The sequence below is a fragment of the Caretta caretta genome, chromosome 13, assembly GCF_965140235.1.
Source record: "Caretta caretta isolate rCarCar2 chromosome 13, rCarCar1.hap1, whole genome shotgun sequence".
Classification (NCBI taxonomy): Eukaryota; Metazoa; Chordata; order Testudines; family Cheloniidae; genus Caretta; species Caretta caretta.
In genome coordinates, this window is record NC_134218.1 from 26,742,811 (window position 1) to 26,766,418 (window position 23,608).

Here is a 23,608-nt window from a genome sequence, read left to right on the forward strand (position 1 = left end):
GGAAGGTGTAGTACTGAGTCTCCAGGAAAAGAACTCTCAACTCAGGTACCCCGTGAACTGACATGGTTGCTACCAAAAGGCTACCTTAATGGCTAGAAAGTAATGACACACCTTCATGAGTGGCTCAAATGGAGGGTCTCAATTGGCACTGAGAACCAGGTTAAAATCCCTTGAAATAACTCTGTGCTCCTCTTCAAGAGGATGTAGAAGAGATGCTGCTCTCAAGAAAAAAGAAAAGAAAAAAGAAGTTCAGGCACCTGGGTAAGATGCAATCTACCACCTGCCTACTGCACTCAGGATGCGAGACAATGCAGCACCTTGAGGTTTGAATTTTGGAACTGCAAGGCCTAACCTAAGTCCATCCTGAAGAGAATTGATGGACACACATCATGTAGGGGTGAGACCCTAGTCTTGGCAGCAAGGGGTAGAGCTCAAACAGGCTCTTGAATTTACTGAGTTAGTTTTCTTTCTGGAAAATAAAAGTGTGTATTTTACCTGTCATGAACAACCTTTTTGACTTAAGAATCTCCATTCAAGAGCCAGGCAGCTAGGCTCAGACTGTCTGGATTCAGATACATGATTGGCCCTTGTAATATTAGGTCCCATCTTGATGGAAAGAGTATGGGAAGTTTTTATGCCATGTCGAAGAGCTCAGAGAACCAAGGCCTTCTTGCCCCGTACAGGGCTATCAGAACTACCAGTGCTGTGTCTCACAAAAATGCTACAGATGATCAGGAGAGTGGAGGGAAGGCCAAAAAGAGAAGACACTGAAACCTTGTGATTTAAGTGGGAGGCAAACAGATCTGTTGCTAGAAGACCAAATTCTTTCACCAGGAAATGAAATGCCTCTGGGTATACGTCCAATTCTAAATTATCTAATTTTTGCATGCTGAGCCAGTTGGCCATATGATTCTTTTTCCCTTGGATGAGAAGGAAGGGAGTGAATGAATTGGCTGCTTCTCTCCTCTCCAAGTCATCAGGAGATAAGCTTCGCTTTGACTGGCAGTCATCCTTGTTCTGCTATATCTGTTGATGTATAACATGGCTGAGGTGTTGCCTGTTATGATGAGCACAGGAGGGAGTCCAGATATGGGAGCAGAGACTTGACACCATACTGGATTGCCATGAGCTCTCACCAGTTTATACTGTGCTCGTTCTTTTACTTGGACCACATATCTTGATCTCACATGAACACCCCATCTCTCCAGGCCTGCATCTGTGGTGATAACTGTCCTATTGGGAACCCCAACTTGAATCTGCTTGGACTCATTCACCTTATTCACTCATTCAATTACCTGCAAATCCCACTGGGGAGAGAGACCCATCCCTCAGTGAAGGTAAGAGATAGTTCAGGGAGGGATAAGAGGAAGCTCTGTAGTGGCCTCCTGTGAGCACTGGCCCACTAAGAATGTCTTTTCAAGAAGCCATTGAAGTGTATGAATGAATACATCCCTTGAGTGGTTGATGATTTTGATAAGACTCCTCAGCTTCTCCCATCTTTCCTGCAACACACAAACTTTGTGGAGGACATTATCTGTCTCCACTCTATGATGGGGAATCTGCTGAGACTATGTTAATTCATAGATTCATAGATATTTAGGCCAGAAGGGACCATTATGATCATCTAATTGACTCAGTCTGCAGCACCCTTATTGTCAGGATCATAGAATCATAGAATATAAGGGTTGGAAGGGACCCCAGAAGGTCATCTAGTCCAACCCCCTGCTTGAAGCAGGACCAAATCCCAGTTAAATCATCCCAGCCAGGGCTTTGTCAAGCCTGACCTTAAAAACCTCTAAGGAAGGAGATTCTACCACCTCCCGAGGTAACGCATTCCAGTGTTTCACCACCCTCTTAGTGAAAAAGTTTTTCCTAATATCCAATCTAAACCTCCCCCACTGCAACTTGAGACCATTACTCCTCGTTCTGTCATCTGATACCATTGAGAACAGTCTAGAGCCATCCTCTTTGGAACCCCCTTTCAGGTAGTTGAAAGCAGCTATCAAATCCCCCCTCATTCTTCTCTTCTGCAGGCTAAACAATCCCAGCTCCCTCAGCCTCTCCTCATAACTCATGTGTTCCAGACCCCTAATCATTTTTGTTGCCCTTCGCTGGACTCTCTCCAATTTATCCACATCCTTCTTGAAGTGTGGGGCCCAAAACTGGACACAGTACTCCAGATGAGGCCTCACCAATGTCGAATAGAGGGGAACGATCACGTCCCTCGATCTGCTCGCTATGCCCCTACTTATACATCCCAAAATGCCATTGGCCTTCTTGGCAACAAGGGCACACTGCTGACTCATATCCAGCTTCTCGTCCACTGTCACCCCTAGGTCCTTTTCCGCAGAACTGCTGCCTAGCCATTCAGTCCCTAGTCTGTAGCTGTGCATTGGGTTCTTCCGTCCTAAGTGCAGGACCCTGCACTTATCCTTATTGAACCTCATCAGATTTCTTTTGGCCCAATCCTCCAATTTGTCTAGGTCCTTCTGTATCCTATCCCTCCCCTCCAGCGTATCTACCACTCCTCCCAGTTTAGTATCATCCGCAAATTTGCTGAGAGTGCAATCCACACCATCCTCCAGATCATTTATGAAGATATTGAACAAAACCGGCCCCAGGACCGACCCTTGGGGCACTCCACTTGATACCGGCTGCCAACTAGACATGGAGCCATTGATCACTACCCGTTGAGCCCGACAATCTAGCCAGCTTTCTACCCACCTTATAGTGCATTCTTCCAGCCCATACTTCCTTAACTTGCTGACAAGAATACTGTGGGAGACCGTGTCAAAAGCTTTGCTAAAGTCAAGAAACAATACATCCACTGCTTTCCCTTCATCCACAGAACCAGTAATCTCATCATAAAAGGCGATTAGATTAGTCAGGCATGACCTTCCCTTGGTGAATCCATGCTGGCTGTTCCTGATCACTTTCCTCTCATGCAAGTGCTTCAGGATTGATTCTTTGAGGACCTGCTCCATGATTTTTCCAGGGACTGAGGTGAGGCTGACTGGCCTGTAGTTCCCAGGATCCTCCTTCTTCCCTTTTTTAAAGATTGGCACTACATTAAGCCTTTTTCCAGTCATCCGGGACTTCCCCCGTTCGCCACGAGTTTTCAAAGATAATGGCCAATGGCTCTGCAATCACAGCCGCCAATTCCTTCAGCACTCTCGGATGCAACTCGTCCGGCCCCATGGACTTGTGCACGTCCAGCTTTTCTAAATAGTCCCTACCACCTCTATCTCCACAGAGGGCTGGCCATCTCTTCCCCATTTTGCGATGCCCAGCGCAGCAGTCTGGGAGCTGACCTTGTTAGTGAAAACAGAGGCAAAAAAAGCATTGAGTACATTAGCTTTTTCCACATCCTCTGTCACTAGGTTGCCTCCCTCATTCAGTAAGGGGCCCACACTTTCCTTGGCTTTCTTCTTGTTGCCAACATACCTGAAGAAACCCTTCTTGTTACTCTTGACATCTCTGGCTAGCTGCAGCTCCAGGTGCGATTTGGCCCTCCTGATATCATTCCTACATGCCCGAGCAATATTTTTATACTCTTCCCTGGTCATATGTCCAATCTTCCACTTCTTGTAAGCCTCTTTTTTATGTTTAAGATCCGCTAGGATTTCACCATTAAGCCAAGCTGGTCGCCTGCCATATTTACTATTCTTTCGACTCATCGGGATGGTTTGTCCCTGTAACCTCAACAGGGATTCCTTGAAATACAGCCAGCTCTCCTGGACTCCTTTCCCCTTCAAGTTAGTCCCCCAGGGGATCCTGGCCATCCGTTCCCTGAGGGAGTCGAAGTCTGCTTTCCTGAAGTCCAGGGTTCGTATCCTGCTGCTTACCTTTCTTCCCTGCGATAGGATGGTGCTATCCGTAACCCTAGTTCTGAATAAGGCTCAGATAAAAAAATTGTCCAGGAAGAGGATGACATGGATCCTCTCCTGGCTGAGAGCTCCTATTAACACTACCAGCACTTCTGTAAACATGTGAGGTAAACATACTTCTGGGCTGTTGCTAAATCAAAGGACAAGGACCTGTACTGGTAGTGTTGTGGTTCAAAAACAAAATATAGGAGCATCTGTGAAACTATGAGATAGGCATTCTTCATGAAGTTTCTTTTGCTGATAGTGGCCAATACAGATTTCAAGGCCTCCATATTGAATTTTGATTTCTTCCTTGATCTACTGAGATATTTAGGGTCAAAAACTGTTGTGGCCTTCTGAAATTTTTTAGTTTTGGGGAGATGGGGGTTGAGGGGCAGAGAACTAGGCACAGTTTGGAATAAAGGCCTGATTCTATTAATTCCATTCATAGGATAATAAGAAAGGCTATCTGCATGCCCTTACTCCTCCCTCTAACTCAGGGAGAAGCCCTTAGGCCATGTGATTTTTTCTCTCTCTTTTTAGGTTGAGAGGGGCCACACTTGAAATACTGTCCACCAGCATTAGCACTTCTTGTGAAAGCATGCGGGGCACTTGAAGGGTCAGATGACATTTCATATTTTTGACTTTAATATTGTTGACCTAATATCCCCTGATTGTCTCAGTCCCCTCTTTCAATCATAAAACCTATGCCTGCCTGTACCTGGCTACCTGTGAAGGCCAGTATACTTAGGTGGCCACTCTTTCAGATAAAACTCTCTCCCAGTTAGAAACTACGAGTCCCTGACGACGAGAAAAATAGGCACATTTATCTCAAGTATTGATACCAGGATAAATTTTGACTGGTGCACGCTAAGGAACCTTCTGGCCTTATGAATGGAGGTGGGGTGGGGGAGAGGACAGAGATAAATAAAGAGTGGGCCAAGAGACCCTTTACTGCCTGCTGGTTCTTTCCCATTTGTGTTGCTATCCCTCTCTACGCTCCAAAGCCACTTGCTAGAGGGGAGGAAGTGGAGAGGCACTGTAACCTACTACAGAATCTAGGAACAATAACCTGGACATTAGGGCATGGTAACCCACAGTAACTGAGAATGACAAACTGATACTTTCCCAGTCTTTTACAAGTGGGAGGAAATCCCTATCCCACTATTACTTTCTCAGAGGGATATGTGGAGGCTATAGCTCAACTAGGGCATCTGTAGACCTTTAAGTTTAGTTTACTAAACTCTGTATACCCTTACCTGAAAGGGGTCTGTTTGGGGGTTTTGGCTAAATATATATTTTAAATACTTGATTCTCTAACTTTGATTTGGACTGCTGGCCTTCCTCCAGTAAGGAAGGAGAATTCCCTTTGTGAGGGTGTGTGCATTAGAGGCCTGAACTTTTCGGCATTAATTTGTCACACTGCACACTGTAAGGGTGAGCTGAGGATCATGGCTTTTTCCTCCTAACCTTTGTAAAATACTGTGACATTGTTTCTACTGTTAAAACCCACATGTGAATCCTGACTGCTACTCATCTTCCTGGTACTCACCTATCCCATCCAGTCCATTCTAAAAACATTGCTGACATAAAATAAATAACGTCTACCTATTCTGCTACTCATCACCCTTTCCCCTTAATTCCATCAACTGTTTATACTTTGTTCCACTTCACATTCAGTCGTCTCTTCTCCAGCAAGACTCTACTGTGCTGGCTGTCTTTTTCAAGCATTGTCTACCATAAGAAAATTAAGACCCAGAATTCTCCACCAATGCTCCTCTACCAGCATCGGCAATGGTGGAGGCTGCCGTGTAGAGAAAACTTGGCTATTTTTATGTATTTGCAGTATGGTAGCACAGAAGCCCCAACTGATATTGTTAGGCATTGTATCAAGTGTTTCCAGTCTAAATAAAATATCATCATCATATCCTCTAACCTGCTCTGCAACCTCCTACCTTGCTGAATTAGGGGTCCTATATTTGCTGGTATAGATAACACCCATAACACCACTAATATCACAGTGCTCATGTGGCTTCTGAATCTCAAATGCTATTTCCACAACATCTGATTAGGTCTTACACTCTGCCTAAGCCTCTGTTCTCTGTCTCCTCCTCCCATTTACAACAGTTTTTTCTTCACATTGTCACCTAGATCTGGAACAGTTTCTGATCCATTATGTAAGACTAATACCTAGCGGTTATATAGCACTTTTCATAAGTAATTCTCCAACTGCTTTACAAAAGAGGTGATATTTATTCCCAAGCATCTCTGCTCTCCTCCAAATGTCTCCTTTCAAGTTAATTTTTCATTCACTACTCTCTCTGGGGAGTGAGGGGGAAAAAAAATAGGTACACTATCCCGGCAAAGCACTTCCTTAGACTCCCTGCAGTCTAACATCGTCTTTTGTTGTCCTTTCTGCCCACTACCACTTGATGTCATTTTTGCTGCGCTATTGGTCTGACGTAGACTAATTTCTTAGAGGAAGGGACATGCTTTTTTTAATAGGTCTTTACGACATTATGAATACCTTACTATAAATTCCAGCTCATGTGGCCATGCCTTAACGTTTTACTGATTCCGATCACATTCTATTGAAATGACAGCAGCACAGCAGGTAGAACAGAAGATCTTTAGACGAAGGGTTAAGTGACATTAAAAGACGATCAGCTTATTTTGGCCTCTTTTCTCCTCTAAGGTATCATGGAAGAAACCAACAGGAACAATTAAACTGCATACATTTCTACTAGTTTTAGAACGTCCAAGGAGAAAAAAAGTAATTTGTGGCTACCACAGCAAACTAGTAGCTAAAACGGACCAGAAAAACACCTTTTCATCAGGTTTCAGAGTAGCAGCCTTGTTTAGTCTGTATCTGCAAAAAGAACAAGAGTACTTGTGGCACCTTAGAGACTAAAATTTATTTGAGCATAAGCTTTCGTGGGCTACAGCCCACTTCATCGGATGCATAGAATGGAACATAAGAGATATATACACACACACACACACACACAGAGAACATGAAAAGGTTTTCATTAGTATTTGTCGATTCATTGAAATCTAAACATTTCACAAAGACGGTTTGATTTTGACAAAATTCTGACAGGACCCAGTAGAATTATGAAAGAAACCTGCCTGGTTCCTTGGCAGCCTGCCTTGTGGGGGCCCAACTTCCTGGAAGCACCAACTCCCAGGTCCTCAGCAGTCCATATTATAGCAGCCGTATTACAGTACACCTTTACCCTGATATAACGCGACCCAATAAAACATGAATTCGGATATAATGTGGAAAAGCAGCGCCGGGGGGAGGGTGGGGGGTGTCGGCGGCGCTGCGTGCTCCGGCGGATCAGTGCTTCTGGCTCTGACACGCTGCTCTGAGCGGTGTGTTAAGGGTGCTGGCCTGGGGCCGAGGGATTGGATAAGGGGCAGAGGGTCTTGGGGGGCGGTCAGGGGACAGGGAGAATGGGGGGTTGGATGGTTCGGAGGTTCTGGGGGTGGGACGGTCAGGGGATGGGGGCATTGGATAGGGCGTGGGAGTCCCAGCGGGCCTATCAGGGGGCAGGAATGTGGATGGGGGTGGGAAGTGACTGTTAGTAACGGAAATGCTAAAGGCCAAAGCAAGTTCGATGTAACGTGGTTTCACCTATAACGCAGTAAGATTTTTTGGCTCCTGAGGACCACGCTCTAGCGGGGTAGAAGTGTACCACCTTTTTCTTTAATATGAAAAATACTGGTTTTGTCATATTGTGTTGTTACAACACAGAGCACACTGTTTAGAAATGATTCTTTACATTAATTGCCTATAACATAATAATGATTACATTTCATATATTGATCTGTAAAGCAAAAACAGCTCCAAACCTACACTGTAAGATGTTGCTTCCACTTCGGACTATTTGTATTGTTGCATTTTTCTGTCTTCTTTGACTGTCCATCCACTGAGATTTCCACATAAGGGCTAGGTCCAAACCATTTATTTTTATTTTCTTTTAATTTTGCTGAGATAACTGTTAAAAAAGGGGAAAACAATGAATATTTTATTCTATTCAATAAGCTAACTGTTAAAAATGCACTTTGAAAACTAGCTGCATTCCTGTAAGAAACTAATTTTTTAAAAATGCATACAACATTGTTCTCCTTACTATTGGAAGTAGCTATGGCTGTAATAACCTAAAATACACGGATATGTAATACAGCTCAAATAAAATAAACCCCACAAGACTACTGCACAAGAATTATCTTTACCTTGAACTAGATTCACTGGTATGACAAATCACACTTTTGCGTACTGTGATTTCAAATCAAAGAAGAATTTTACGCAGACACTGGATTTGAAGAATTCAGCTGCTCTGAGAGCAGAAAGATCAGTGCTCCAACGCCAGCTGATATGATGACAGGTTTCAGAGTATCAGCTGCGTTAGTCTGTATCCACAAACAAAAAAGAAGTACTTGTGGCACCTTAGAGATAAATAAATTGGTTAGTCTCTAAGGTGCCACAAGTCCTCCTTTTCTTTTTGCAAACACTAGCTGAGTACATGAAAGTCTTCTCACACTAACATGGCTACAAAATAACAGCTACAGATGACCTCCAGGAAGCTAAGGTGTTTGGTGTCTCCAGGTCATACTAGTTAGGGAGGTGCATGTTGCCCTCTTCAAAGAGGCTACAATGTTCAGACCCTGCCTCATACTGCAGCTGCCTGCCTTGGTTCATCCTTCCCTGCCTGGATAAGATCGCACATGAAATTGCTTAGGACGACTCCAGTAGAAAATTTCACCAGTGCATTTAAAATGCACATCCAAAGAGAGTTAGGTTTTTTGGTGATTTGAACAAAGAACAAGATTTGCACTAACTTTTACCAGTGTGTTTACACATTATTAGACACTTTTTTTGGCTTGTCAGTTTCCTTATAACATTATTAGATATGCATATGTGTACAATGCCAATCTCTTTAGAGGCAATTTGACTCGAAGACCTGTATGTGCTCAGGAACAGATGAATTCATGTTATTTGCAAGTTCATTACCTGAAAATCTAAATTTCCTCTAGTCTATTACTACGACAATGGGACCTCCATTATTTGAACATGAAGCTCATTGACTGAAGCTCTTGGTTAGCGAAAGATCAGAGGGGTCCCTTAAAGTTTGACATAAGGCATGTGAAATCTTCTATATAGGAAACTTTATAATCAGAATCCTTAAGTGTTTAAACTCTGCAACATTTAGTAGCTGTGTAGCATCCTGGCAGCAGCAACCCATATTTACCCTTGATTATTCAAAAGAAATTAATGTCACCCCATGGCATTCAGATAAAAAACAGTTACTTACTTGTACTGTAATTGTTGTTCAAGATGTGATGCTATCAGGGACCGTGGGTCTTGAACCCTGGCCCGCAGGGCTCTTCGGAGCCAGTAGCTTCCAACCTGCCACACAGAAATGTGCTAACTGCTGGCAAAATAGGAGCTGAACTCAGATTGAGGATCTCAATCCTGGAAGCTGACTGGCCCAAAGCTGGGAGTCCTGATTGGTCCACAGTTCCTATTCAAACCCGGAACAGGAAGCTGTCCATGCAACTGGAATCCACCTTGCTCTGGACTGTGATCCTTCTCCTTCCTGCTCCTGGTCCCCTGGCTTGACTTCCTGATATCCTGACTTGGCCTAACTCTGGTTATCAATCTGTGGTTCTGCTCTCAAGTTTGTTTTCTGCTTCTGATCTCCTGGTAACCTGACCCTGCCTGCCTCCTGACAACTGACTCTTGGTTTGCCCTCTGGCCTGTTTCGGACTCTGATCTCCTGGTATCTGACCCAGCCAGACTCCCACTGTGACCACTAAGTCAGACTGTCCATGTTCCGGTTGTAACAAATGCAGATGTGTATTCCAAGTAGGAGTGGGCGCACCCAGCACACCAAAGCTGGAGAACTTTGCCTGGCAGCACCAGTAGGGGTGCGCATTACACCCTGTGGCCCTAGCTCCTACCCTGGTTTTGTAAGGATCGCGCCACTCCAACCCCGTGTAGTCGGATGTTTGGCTGCATGTGTTCCCTCTGTGTGCTACCCTAGGCTCTCTTCCTACTACAACCCCATCAGTTCTTTCACACTGAATTTCAAGAGTACAGTCTCTGATGCAGACAGGATGGAGGATGGGTTGTGAAATAACATGTCTATGTCACATCTTGAAGAATAACCATTACAAAACAAGTATGGAACTGTTTTTCACCTCTGAGTAGATGCAGCCATGTATTCCATGCAGGTGACTCAATCAGTACTCACAGGAAGTGGGGCTTGGAGTCTATTTAAAAAAGGACTACAGGATTGCCTTCCCAAAGTTTGCATCTGATCTGGATGCAGCAGTAGTGGCAAAATGGTTTGTAAACCTAGGTGCGCAGGACCAAGTGGCAGCCCTACAAATGTCCAGTATAGGAACGTCACTAAGGCTTGGTATACACTAGCTCTTACTTTGTTATAACTTGCGTTGCTCAGGGGTGTGAATAATCAATGCCCCTAAATGACATAAGTTACACTGCCTTAAGTGCTGGCTTGGACAGCGCTACGTCAGCAGGAGAGCTTTTCTCGCCTCCAGAGCTACCACCTCTCGCAGAGGTGGAGCTCTCTCCCGTCAGCCTCACCAGACGCGTTTCAGCAGCACAACTCTAGCACTTCCAGTGTAGACTACTAGCCCTTAGAAATGGCATCGATGTTGCCTGGGCCTTTGTGGAATGAGCTCACACCCTTGAGGAGGCACAGTCTGAGATACTTCGTAAGCTGTCATGATATAGGAAGTTATGCACCTGGAGGTTGTCTGTGAAGAGGCTACTTGCCCCTTCATTCGGTCCACATATGAAGCAAATGGACGAGAAGAACAGCAGAAAGATTCTATTCAGGTAGAAAGCCAAGCATCACCTGACAGCCAATGTGTGACAACGCTACTCATCTGGGGTTGAATGCATCTTAGGAAAGAACCCTGGTAGATAAATAACTCTATTCAAGTGAAACCGAGAAACCACTTTAGATAAAAACGTAGGGTGCGGCTGCAGGGTTACTTTGTCTCTGGAAAACTGAGCGTAAAAGAGGCTCTGCCAGCAATTCTCTCTCTCTCCTTGCAGATGCTATTGCTACAAGGGAAACAGTTTTCTGACACAGAAGGGAGAAAGAAGAAGTTGCCAGAGACTCGAACAGAGGTCCCATAAAAACTGCTAAAGCAGTATTAAGGTCCCACAAAGGAACCAGTTATTTAATCAACAGGTGGAGACAAGCATTTCCCTTTCAAGACCGTCACCACCCTGCAATTCGAACACACTGACTTCCCATGGACGGGTGAATCAAATTCCAAAGTCACTTCCAGGTGCACAGTCGATGAACTAAATGCAAGACCAGAAGACTGGAGGTGTCTCAGGTAATCCAAGACATCCTGGATACAAGCCATCTTTGGTTGAACTCACCAAGCTAACAAATCACACTGACAACCACTTCCACTTGGCCAAATAGACCACTTTAGCGCAGGGCTTCCTACTACTAAGCAAGATTTGCCGGACCACCTCCAAATATCATTCCTCCATCTCATCTAACCATGCAGCATCTATGCTGTGAGATGCAGGGAGCTGAACGCTGGATGCAAAATCTGACTGATGTGGAGTCAGGAGGTTGGGGTGAAGAGGAAGAGATATGGGAGGCTGAACTGATAATGTGAAGAGGTCAAAGAACCAACATTGTCTCAAGTATCAGAGGAGTAGCCGTGTTAGTCTGTATCCACAAAAACAATGAGGAGTCTGGTGGCACCTTAAAGACTTTGACCAAATAAAACTGTCAGTCTTTAAGGTGCCACTGGACTCCTTGTTAACACTGTCTCAGCCACACTGGAGCAATGGGAATCAACTTGGGACAATCCAATTTCATCTTGAGAATGATTGCGGGATGATTGGAACTGGAGGAAGAGCATACGGAGTGCCATTTCCCAGCTCCGGTGAAAAGCATCCATCAGGGAGCCCAGACTGAGATCCCCTCAAGAGCAAAACAGATGCATTTTTTGATGTCTCTTGAGATGAAGAGATCAATCTTTAGGATGCGCCAAACTGTAAAGATGGACTGCAAGACGTGGGACTTCAGAGACCACTTGTGATTCAGGGACAAGTTTTTACTGAGGTGACATACGAGGTGATTCTGGAACCCAGGTAAATAATCTGCCACAGGGCGTTTTCCCCGATGCAAAAATCCCAGAGCCCTATCACCTCTGACACAGCATGTTGCAGTGTGCTCCCCTATTTGTTCATATAATACATCATAGTGGTATTGTCGGTAAGTTTGTGCACCACCGAGTCCCTGATGTGACCTCAAAAGCCCTGAAAGGCACTGTAGATGGCATGAATCTCCAGGACACTGATATGCAGAGAAGCTTCCTGTTATGATCACAGGCCTTGAACTTTCAGCAACCCCATATGTGCTCCCCAACCTATTAAAGAGACATCAGTGACAACAGTCCTGGTCAGTGGGAACTGAGTTAAGGGAATACCCTGGGACAAATTGCCCTGAGCTGTCCACCAAAAGGAGCCCAGAATTGACGCATGAAGTTGGATCAGTTTGTCCAATGGATGATAGCTAGGATGACACACCCACTTCAGCCACAGTTGAAGAGGACGAAGGTGCAATCTGGCACATTGGACTATGTGTGTGCATGCAACCATATGGCCTAACAACCTCAGGCATACTTGGGCTGTAGTTGAGGGTTGAGACTACAGTTAGGCATAGCTGGCAAATCATGTGGAACTGGTCTGTCAGCAAAAACACTTTTGAACTTGTAGCATCTAGCAGGGTACCAATGAACTTGATTTTTTGAGTTGGAACCAGTGCTGACTTCCCACTATTTGGGATAAGACCTAGGTGACTCGGTAAGCGTAACATGAACTGAACATGAGAGAGGACTTCTTCTCTGGACTTGTCCCTCAGTAACCAGTCATCCAGATATGGGAAGATGAATTCCCCTCTTCCTGAGTAAGCCGTCATCACAATCATGTATTTGGTAAAAACCCTGGGAGTGGAAAACAGACAAAAAAAGGATGCACATTTTACTGATAGTGCCGATCCACTACAACAAACTGGAGAGACATTCTGTGGCTCGGGAAAATTATTATGTGGAAATAAGCATCCTGAAGGTCAAAGTCAGCAAACCAGTCATCTGATTTCATGTGGGGACAATAGTTGTTAGGCTGAACCATGGTTCTGCTGTTTCTAAGCACAAAGATAAGAGAAAATGTGTTTTGTTCATGTTAAATATCTGACAACTGTTGATTGAGCTCTACCACTGCTCTACCACGCTTTGGAGCATGGACTCGGAATTTGACAGAAGGGTCACACTGTTGTCAGGGATATGCTTTCCTTGTCCCTGTGAAAATCCACCCAAATTGGCCAAGTTGTAAGTCCTGAAAAGAGCAGTTCCCACATGCTCAGTAGAAGCTTGTTTGGTAGCTAAATTATCCAAAGATTCCATATGCAGTGATCGTATCTCAAACCAACATAGCTCCTACCTACTGACTGTGGGGATGAGCATGTGTGCACTCCAGAGTCACTGAGCATGTGCCATCCTAGGGCTGCAGAGGCTGAGCAGGACTTCCATGCACTTGCCCCTCCAAGCTACCAGGGGTCTAGATGGCACTGGCCATCAGAACTAAGGGCAGGTAGATTATCTCTCCTTTGCTCTCAAAGCTCCCCCTGCTGGTGCCCAGAAGTGAGGAGAATGAGAAAGCTGCCTGACTAATGCATATATGTGAGGATCCAAAGGCGGGGGACAGGGACAGGAGCAGAGGCCAGGGGCTGGAAGTGAGGGCAGGCTTAGGGGAGAGGAGAACAAAGAGGTAGGAGGGTTTCGAGAGCACATTTCCCTTTAGAGCCTGAAACTTAACTCAGGATTTTTGAGTCTCAACGTTCCTTTGCCTTCTATCAAATAGTTATGAAACCCACGGACAAAGTGTGCATTTCATCCTCCTCTCGTGGCTGATCCACTTAGAAGATAACAGCTTTCTATAACAGCTACAAGATAGTTAGCTCAAGTGACAGAGGTCTATTCTGTTGCTCTAAAAGATTCCAGTCCCACTGATGACTCATGGGGCGTGTGTGCGTGCGCGTTTGTTTTTTAAAGTTAGGAAATTACATACAAGAACTGTCAGATGTACATTAAAAGGTTGCAAAGTCAAGCATTCAAAAATGAGTTAAAATAAATCAATATCAAGGACACCATAAACCAGTCAGTCTTGGACAGGCCTTCACCTCATTAACACAGTAGTCAGAGTTCTTCCAACTCCCAGTTAACAAGACAGACCAAGGATCCTGATTCAACCACAAAGACACATGCTCTCCACCAAATTCTAAAAGCATGCTAAAAGACAACAGCACTTCACTCACAGGACAAGGAGTCAAGGATCTGGTGAATCATCATCATTGTATGTTAACCTCGACCATCAATACGTGGTCCCTAGATGGCCCCTTCCTGCCTTTTGGCCCCACAGGTGATCTCAGTTTTCCAACACCCTGTGCCACATGAAGAGAGAGGGATGGAAACTCAACAATCGGTGGCAGAAAATAAAAGCTGATACAACTGGATGAAACAATTAATTCCTCTAAGCCTATCCAGAGGTTGTACTACAGGCCAAGAGAATCTTTCTTTCAGCCTCCACTGGTAATCCTGCCCCAAAGTAAATTACTTCATCAACCCTGACTGTCTACAGTCTGTACTGGAACTGAGCACCAAGTGCTGGGAAGAACTATCATCCTGTTTTGCTGAAAAGACTATGCACATTCAGGAATGCTTTCAATACAACCTGGATTTGCCCCACCTGCTTCCACCAAGCCTACATTCTCAGAGTTCAATATATTCACTCATGAAGAAGTTCTGTATACCCTAAAAAGAGTCTGAACCCAAGACCTCTGAATCTGATGCATGCTCTTTATGGCTTGTGAAAGAGTCATGAGCAACTGGTGTCACTCATAAGCAAAATAGCCAATACCTCATTCAGGACAGTGCTGGCATCCTAAAAAAGAAGTGCTGGAACACAGGGCAGTGGGAGGACCCGGGAAGGAGCACAGGGGAGCTGGGAGAAAGGCAGGGGCAGCAGATGAGCTGGGAGAGGCCCAGGGGAAAAGGAGGTGACTCCGCACAGAACCCATCCTGTCCCTGGCTCCTGCTCCCCATGGGTGGCTCCGCTGTCCAGGCAGCCCCACTACCCTGCTCCTGACATAGCCTGGCTCTAGCTCTGCCCTGGGCTTCCAGCCCCCATAACTTGGTCCCAGCTATAGCATTCCTGGCTCCCTCCATGCTGACCCACTGCCACATGAGCCTGGCACAGACACCTGCCAGCTCTGATGATGCTCTGCAGCTGGGGAGAGAAAGGAAATACCTGGCCTAAGACCCGCAGAAATATTGGAACTAGGGCTGTCAAGCGATTAAAAAAATTAAATAGCACTGTTAAACAATAATAGGATTCCATTTATTTAAATAGTTTTGGATGTTTTCTACATTTTCAAATATATTGATTTTAATTACAACACAGAATACACAAAGTGTGCAGTGCTCACTTTTATTTATTTTTATTACAAATGTTTTCACTGTAAAAAACAAAAGAAATAGTATTTTTCAATTCACCTAATACTAGTACAGTAGTTCAATCTCGATCATTAAAGCTGAACTTACAAACGTAGAATTACATACAAAAACTAACTGCATTCAAAAATAAAACAATGTAAAACTTTAGAGCCTACAAGTCCACTCAGTCCTCCTTTTTGTTCAGCCAATTACTCAGACGAACAAGTCTGTTTACATCTGCAGGACATAATGCTGCCCGCTTCTTGTTTACAACACCACCTGAAAGCAAGAACAGGCATTTGCATGGTACTGCCATAGCTGGCTTCGCTAGACATTTATGCGCCAAATGCATTAAAGATTCATATGTCCCTTCATGCTTCAACCACCATTCCAGAGGACAGGCGTACATGCTGATAACTGGTTCTGCTCGATAACCATCCAAAGCATTGCGGACTGATGCATGTTCATTTTCATTATCTGAGTCAATCAGATGCCACCAGCAGAAGGTTGATTCTCTTTTTTGGTGGTTGGGTTCTATAGTTTCTGCATCAGAGTGTTGCTCCTTTAAGACTTGTGAAAGAATGCTCTACACCTCGTCCCGCTCAGATTTTGGAAGGCACTTCGGATTCTTAAACCTTGGGTAAACTGATGTAGCTATCTTTAGAAATCTCACATTGGTACCTTCTTTGCGTTTTGTCAAATCTGCAGTGAAAGTGTTCTTAAAACGAACAACATGTGCTAGCTCATCATTTGAGATTGCTATAACATGAAATATATGCAGAATGTGGGTAAAACAGACTAGGAGACATACAATTCTCCCCCAAGGAGTTTAGTCACAAATTAAATTAATGTAATTTTTTTTTTAATGAGCATCATCAGCATGTCCTCTGGAATGGTGGCTAAAGCATGAAGGGGCATATGAATGTTTACCATACCTGGCATGTAAAGACCTTGTAATGCTAGCTACAACAGTGCCATGCGAACGCCTGTTCTCACTTTCAGGCGATATTGTAAACAAGAAGCGGGCAGCATTATGTCCTGCAAATGTAAACAAACTTGTTTGTCTTAGCGATTGCCTGAACAAGAAGTAGGACTGAGTGGACTTGTAGGCTCTAAAGTTTTACATTGTTTTGGTTTTGAGTGCAGTTATGTAACAACAACAACTACATTTGTAAGTTGCACTTTCACGATGAAGAGATTACACTACAGTACTTGTATGAGGTGAATTGAAAAATACTATTTCTTTTGTTTGCCATTTTTACAGTGCAAATATTTGTAATAAAAAATAAAGTGAGCATTGTCTACTTTGTATACTGGGTTGTAATTGAAATCAATATATTTGAAAATGTAGAAAACCATCCAAAATACTTAATAAATTTTAATTGGTATTCTATTGTTTAACAGTACAATTAAAACTGATTAATCGTGATTAATTTTTTAAATAATGATTAATTTTTTTGAGTTATCGCGTGCGTTTTCTGCAATTAATCAACAGCCCTAATTGGAACACAATTCCAGCTCCTAAAAAGGTGCTGGAATAGTGTTCTGAGGCATTCTGGCACAACTAGAGCACTGATTCAGAGAAGAAATCTTTCCTTCTTCCTTGAGGCATGGAAGCAAAATGAAGAAACCTACCTGGATACATCAATTATAGCCAACTATTGCCCAGTGTCAAATATTCCATTCCTGAGCAAGCTCATTGAGAAGGTAATCAAAGGCCAACTTCAAGATCATCTAATTGAAGCCAATATCCTCGACCTAACAATCTGGATTCAGGCCTGGACAAGGAACTGAAACTGCTTTAGTGGCACTTGATGGATGATCTCCTGATGTCAGTGGCTAGAAGGCAGATATTTGTTCTCATTCTCCTGAGCCTCTCAGCAGCATTTGACATTCTCAACCATACAAGGTAATATGCTAAAATGGGTCAAATCCCTCATGGAGGGATACACCCAATGAGTAATAATGGGAAACTGCCTCTTCACTAGCAGACCCCTCTACTATGGAGTCCTACACAAGGATCAATTCTCTCTCTGGTCCCATTCAACAGCTACAGGCAGTCATCAATATGCAATGACACACAGCTCTACCTATCCTGAACTACATACGACTATACTACAAGATGGCCGAATTCTTGGATGAGGTCAGCTTGTTGATGAAGAACAGCTGATTAACGCTGAACCTAACAATTGGAGAAGTGGTACTGGGTGGCAGAGGAAAGCATTTTGAAGAGTTTGCAGCTACAGTGCAGTCTCCTTTGGTTGAAAGTACACGCCCACAATTAGTCAATTCAATCCACCTGTTAGGAATGCTCTTGGATTCCTCCCTGATACAAAACTTTCATATAGCAGCATTCATGAGTAATGCTTTCTATCATATCTGATTAGCGAGAGGCATCCCATCCTGGCAAATGATAGTTTGACCTCAGCCTGATCTCAGATCATTGTCACTTCTTGGCTGGAATACAGCAATACAATAAGGCTGAGCCTGATCTTCAGCACTTAAGAAACTCCCAATACAGAACACTGCAACACATCTCAGCAACACAAGCGACCACAAACCTAACAAACCTGTCCTCTGCTCTCTACACTAGTTTCCCTCAGGATATCAAATCGAGTTCGAGGTCTCAGTCCTTATCTTCTCTCAATAGCCCAGAGTATCCAAAAGATCACAGAAGTTCTCTGCATGAAGACAGCTGTCAACAATTTCACTCCTCCAGCACAACAAGACATTCTACAATGAGGGTAAGGGTAAGGCTCGCCTGTTCAGAAGACAGAGCTTTCTGGGGCTGGTCCAAGAACATGGAGTGAACTCCCGCACAGGAACTAAGGGCCATAACAAACCTCACCACATTCTGCTCTAAGTGCCAGGTGCATTTCTTTGACCTTGCCTTCTCTAAAAGATATCTAGTTACACATCGCGAAATGTTTACTATAAAAAAAATCCATAAAAAAGCACTCCACTGCACACACTTCCCTCCCACTTAATTCAGCTCTTAATTGGATTGTATGCATACAGTCTTTAATGACACGATCACATGCTATTTTTTCCGCAGCCTTATTTACAACATTACATTCAAACGTTGCACTGAAAACAGAATTATGAATTTCATCATGGGTTTTCATGGCACACATCACAGTAACATCTTAGTATTTCACAAGAATTAATAAACTTATCTTTACAACACCCCCATGTGGTAGAGGATGATGGTATTATCCTCAACTGATAGCTGTGTCTCAGTTCCTAAAATTATCAGCTAAAATTATCAAAAGTGTCCATGAATTTTGTATGCGCAATTGTAGATGCCTGGCGCCTGATTTTTCAGAGTAATTAGCATCTTATAGCACTTTAAGTTCAGAGCACAGTGCCCACTGACCTCAGCCTCTTTTGTGAGTGCTGAATACATAAGAACATAATGACAGGTTTCAGAGGAGCAGCTGTGTTAGTCTGTATCCGCAAAAAGAACAGAAGTACTTGTGGCACCTTAGAGACTAACAAATTTATTTGAGCATAAGCTTTCATGGGCTATAGCCCACTTCATCGGATGCATGCGGTGGAAAATACAGTAGGACGATTTTATATACATAGAGAACATGAAACAATGGGTGTTACCATACACACTGTAACAAGAGTGATCACTTAAGGTGAGCTATTACTAGCAGGAGAGAAAAAAAACCTTTTGTAGTGATAATCAAGATGGGCCATTTCCAGCAGTTGACAAGAACGTGTGAGGAATAGTAAGGGGGGAAAAATAAACATGGAGAAATAGTTTTACTTTGTGTAATGACACATCCACTCCCAGTCTTTACTCAAGCCTAATTTAATGGTGTCCAGTTTGCAAATTAATTCCAATTCAGCAGTCTCTCGTAGGAGTTTATTTTTGAAGTTTTTTTGTTGTAATATTGTGACTTTTACGTCTGTAATCGAGTGACCAGAGAGACTGAAGTGTTCTCCGACTGGTTTTTGAATGTTATAGTTCTTGACGTCTGATTTGTGTCCATTTATTCTTTTACGTAGAGACTGTCCAGTTTGACCAATGTACATGGCAGAGGGGCATTGCTGGCACATGATGGTATATATCACATTGATAGATGTGCAGGTGAACGAGCCTCTGATAGTGTGGCTGATGTGATTAGGCCCTATGATGGTGTCCCCTGAATAGAAATGTGGGCACAGTTGGCAACGGGCTTTGTTGCAAGGATAGGTTCCTAGGTTAGTGGTTCTGTTGTGTGGTTGCTGGTGAGTATTTGCTTCAGGTTGGGGGGCTGTCTGTAAGCAAGGACTGGCCTGTCTCCCAAGATCTGAGAGAGTGATGGGTCGTCCTTCAGGATAGGTTGTAGATCCTTGATGATGCGCTGGAGAGGTTTTAGTTGGGGGCTGAAGGTGATGGCTAGTGGCGTTCTGTTATTTTCTTTGTTGGGCCTGTCCTGTAGTAGGTGACTTCTGGGTACTCTTCTGGCTCTGTCAATCTGTTTCTTCACTTCAGCAGGTGGGTATTGTAGTTGTAAGAATGCTTGATAGAGATCTTGTAGGTGTTTGTCTCTGTCTGAGGGGTTGGAGCAAATGCGGTTGTATCGTGGAACTTGGCTGTAGACAATGGATTGTGTGGTATGGTCTAGATGAAAGCTGGAGGCATGTAGGTAAATACAGCAGTCAGTAGGTTTCCGGTATAGGGTGGTGGTTATGTGACCATCGCTTATTAGCACCTTAGTGTCCAGGAAGTGGATCTCTTGTGTGGACTGGTCCAGGCTGAGGTTGATGGTGGGATGGAAATTGTTGAAATCATGGTAGAATTCCTCAAGGGCTTCTTTTCCATGGGTCCAGATGAGGAAGATGTCGTCAATGTAGTGCAAGTCGAGTAGGGGCATTAGGGGATGAGAGCTGAGGAAGCGTTGTTCTAAGTCAGCCATAAAAATGTTGGCATACTGTGGGGCCATGCGGGTACCCATAGCAGTGCTGCTGATTTGAAGGTATACGTTGTCCCCAAATGTAAAATAGTTATGGGTGAGAACAAAGTCACAAAGTTCAGCCACCAGGTCTGCCGTGACATTATCGGGGATACTGTTCCTGACGGCTTGTAGTCCATCTTTGTGTGGAATGTTGGTGTAGAGGGCTTCTATAGCCATAGACGTAAGAAGAACATAAGAATGTCTCTACTGGGTCAGACCAAAGGTCCATCTAGCCTAGTATCCTATCTTCCAACAGTGGCCAGTGCCAGGTGCCCCAGAGGGAATGAACAGAACAGGTAATCATCAAGTGATCCATCCCCTCTCGCTCATTCCTAGCTTCTGGCAAACAGGCTAGGGACACCGTTCCTACTCACCCTACCTAATAGCTATTGATTTCCTCCATGAATTTATCTAGTTCTTTTTTGAACCCTGTTATGGTCTTGGCCTTCACAACTTCCTCTGGCAAGGAGTTCCACAGGTTGACTGTACGTTATGTGAAAAAATACTTCCTTTTATTTGTTTTAAACCTGCTGCCTATTAATTTCACTTGGTGGCCCCTAGTTCTTGTGTTATGAGAAGTAGTAAACACTTCCTTATCTACTTTCTCTACACCAGTCATGATTTTATAGACTTCAAATCATATCTCCCCATAGTGGTCTCTTTTCCAAGCTAAAAAGTGCCAGTCTTACTAATCTCTCCTCATACAGAAGCCCTTTCATACCCCTAACGATTTTTGTTGCCCTTTTCTGAACCTTTCCCAATTCCAATATATCTTTTTTGAGATGTGGCAACCATTTCTGGTAAACCAAGATATGGGGTGACCACATCTGGTAAACCAAATACTTTTGTAAACCAAGTTGGGTATCCAGACAATGAGGAACACAGTGGCCACCTACAAAAAAATTGGCTTACGTGACTTGCCAATACCAAATAGGAGCTTTGCAGAAGAGGAAAGGATAAATTACAGTTCTTCTGGTTGGCGTTCAACTGCCTTAACCATGAGACCATCCGTTCCTCTTCCTGCAGTCCCCTGCCTCATTCAGAACACATCTTCCAACTTCTGCAACAGATGAAGCAGGGGTCTTCATACAACAGTCTCAGGAAGGAGTGTGATCTGAGAATGAGCAGAGGATGTGGAATGTGAGGGAAAAATAGCATGCAATCATGCAATTTAAGTTTATCACAAAGCATATTCAGAAGAGGTCTGAATTAAGGTTGCATTGGAAAAAAATTATTTCTGGCATTTCCTAACTTTTGAGTATTTGACTTCAAAACCTTAACGTTCTGATAACTTTTTTTGTATGTAAAATATCCCAGTTTGTCTCATCCCTCACTACAGTCTTCATCTTTTTTTTTTTTTAAATTAACCTGCCGTCCTTTCTGGGTGGAGAGTGGATGCTCAATTTTTTTGCCATAACATTTTACTCCCTTCCAAAAAACGTTTGCCATGGTCTTACAGTGATCTCCTTAGCCAGATGGAAGAGGGAATGTAGCGCTCTCTGAAGTTTGTCATCATTGCTTTTTCAAGTCAGCTTGCAGAGGGCGAAGTGCTCCTTCCAGTTCCTGTTGGTTCACTCAGTAAGGGGGCAAAATTAGTCCCAATCTAACATGCATTGCCTCTGGCTGCTGTTATCCCTTCTTTTGTCACTCTTCTTGTTATTTCTGTGCGCCTTTTTCAATCTATTCCTTCCATCCTCCCCAAACTCAAGTCTGTGTAGTTTCTGCACATAACCCCATATGAAGCAGTTGGATTGTATCTCTCTGGGAAAAGGTGGGTGGTGGTGGAGAGGAATCCTCCTCCATAGGTTACAGAGGTGCAGCTGCTGCTCCATGGATACTCCTCCAGTTTCATGGCTGGAGTAACCTCTGGGCCTGTAGCATCTCTATGGGAGGACTGCCAGTGAATGTGTGCAGTGGTCGATTCACCACAATCTCTGTTCCAAATCCCCATTGAACATGTACAGAGCGCCTCGCAGGCACACACAGAGGTGCACACTCAAAGAAAAGGTTCTACATCTCACTCTACTCTGCAGAGAATCCACACCAATTCCACTGGCAAGGTCTTCTGCATCCATGAGTATGCAAAAGATCTTATGACATTTCACTAATATTGTCAGACGCACTAGAGCAATGAAGCTGAATTGGCAAGTTATCAATTGCCGCACTGCTGGGGAGGCATTGTGTATGAGAGCGAGAAATACAAATCCACTGTGTGAGCTCTTTAACCAACCTGCCTCACAAGTACTTAAACAGAGTATTATTCCCAAATTTAAATGTGAAACCTTGTATTTAAATATTCCCCTATAGTACTTGCAGCCCAACAGCTATAACATACTACTGCATGAGAATCAACAAGAGAACATGATTAGAAAGAGAGCAGTTTAAATTTACTCAACCTGAAATGTTCAGAGTATATTATAAAAGGCAATAAAAATATTAAGATTTAATCATTTTTCAATTTTTAAAGTGTTATCAGTAAGGAAAATGTTTTATGCATACAATTCTTAACCTGACAATTTCCCTTTAAATATAAGTGTATGGAGGAATATGAGAAAAATAAAGAAGTTTCCCATCTAGTTTTTATCATGTTATCAACCAGACTTTAGGAAGAAAAAGATACATCTAACAAAAAGATGTAAATAATAAGATGGCATTTCTGTCAGGGAATTACAGCAGCACTGCTGGTTTCATTGCAGAACAAAGTTGAATGTCTTGTCCTCTTCACATCCAAAGCACAACATACCGCCAGTAGCATCTTATTACTTAACTATGTACACAACCTTTTTGTTTGTTATCCACCTCCCCCCCGCAGGAACCGGGAGAAAACATTTAATCTTTTAAAAGACTTACCAGTAATCTGAAGCTGTGATTTCATGGCAAATCCACTGACAGTTCCTGATCTTGGCCCACTGCCAGCCATAATATGAGCTGGGCCTTGACTCTGAATGAGGAAGCAAAGAAGACATTAAAAACTCAATAGTAGAGTCTGAAATCAAATTCTCTATTTTTTGGCATACATATACAATATATTGAGGATAAACACAAGACATTTGCTTTCCTTGCGATGGAAACTATGTTTCCATTTTGCCTGGGTATAAGATCAACTCTATTTATTAGCTCGTCACATAGTACCCAGGGCTACACCATCACACCTGGCTGTCATCATTCCTGTTTCGTGTGGTCATCCCTCTCTACTTCCCCACTCCCAAAAAGAAGGTTCTCCTAATCCTCAGA

At 43.5% G+C, this 23,608-nt stretch overlaps 1 protein-coding gene across 5 annotated transcripts in view; it reads right to left on the reverse strand.

Moving 5' to 3' along the window:
• Positions 1-23,608, reverse strand: part of ITCH (itchy E3 ubiquitin protein ligase) — a 124,190-nt gene that overhangs the window by 71,887 nt on the left and 28,695 nt on the right. For all 5 annotated transcript variants that reach the window (XM_075118840.1, XM_048819708.2, XM_075118837.1 and 2 more), the window contains 2 exons: positions 23,225-23,315; positions 7,726-7,867 (listed from right to left, as the gene is read on the reverse strand). In XM_075118840.1, coding sequence (XP_074974941.1) covers positions 7,726-7,867; positions 23,225-23,294 — 212 coding nt within the window. In that variant the 5' untranslated portion in view covers positions 23,295-23,315. The remainder of the gene's footprint in view (positions 1-7,725; positions 7,868-23,224; positions 23,316-23,608) is intronic.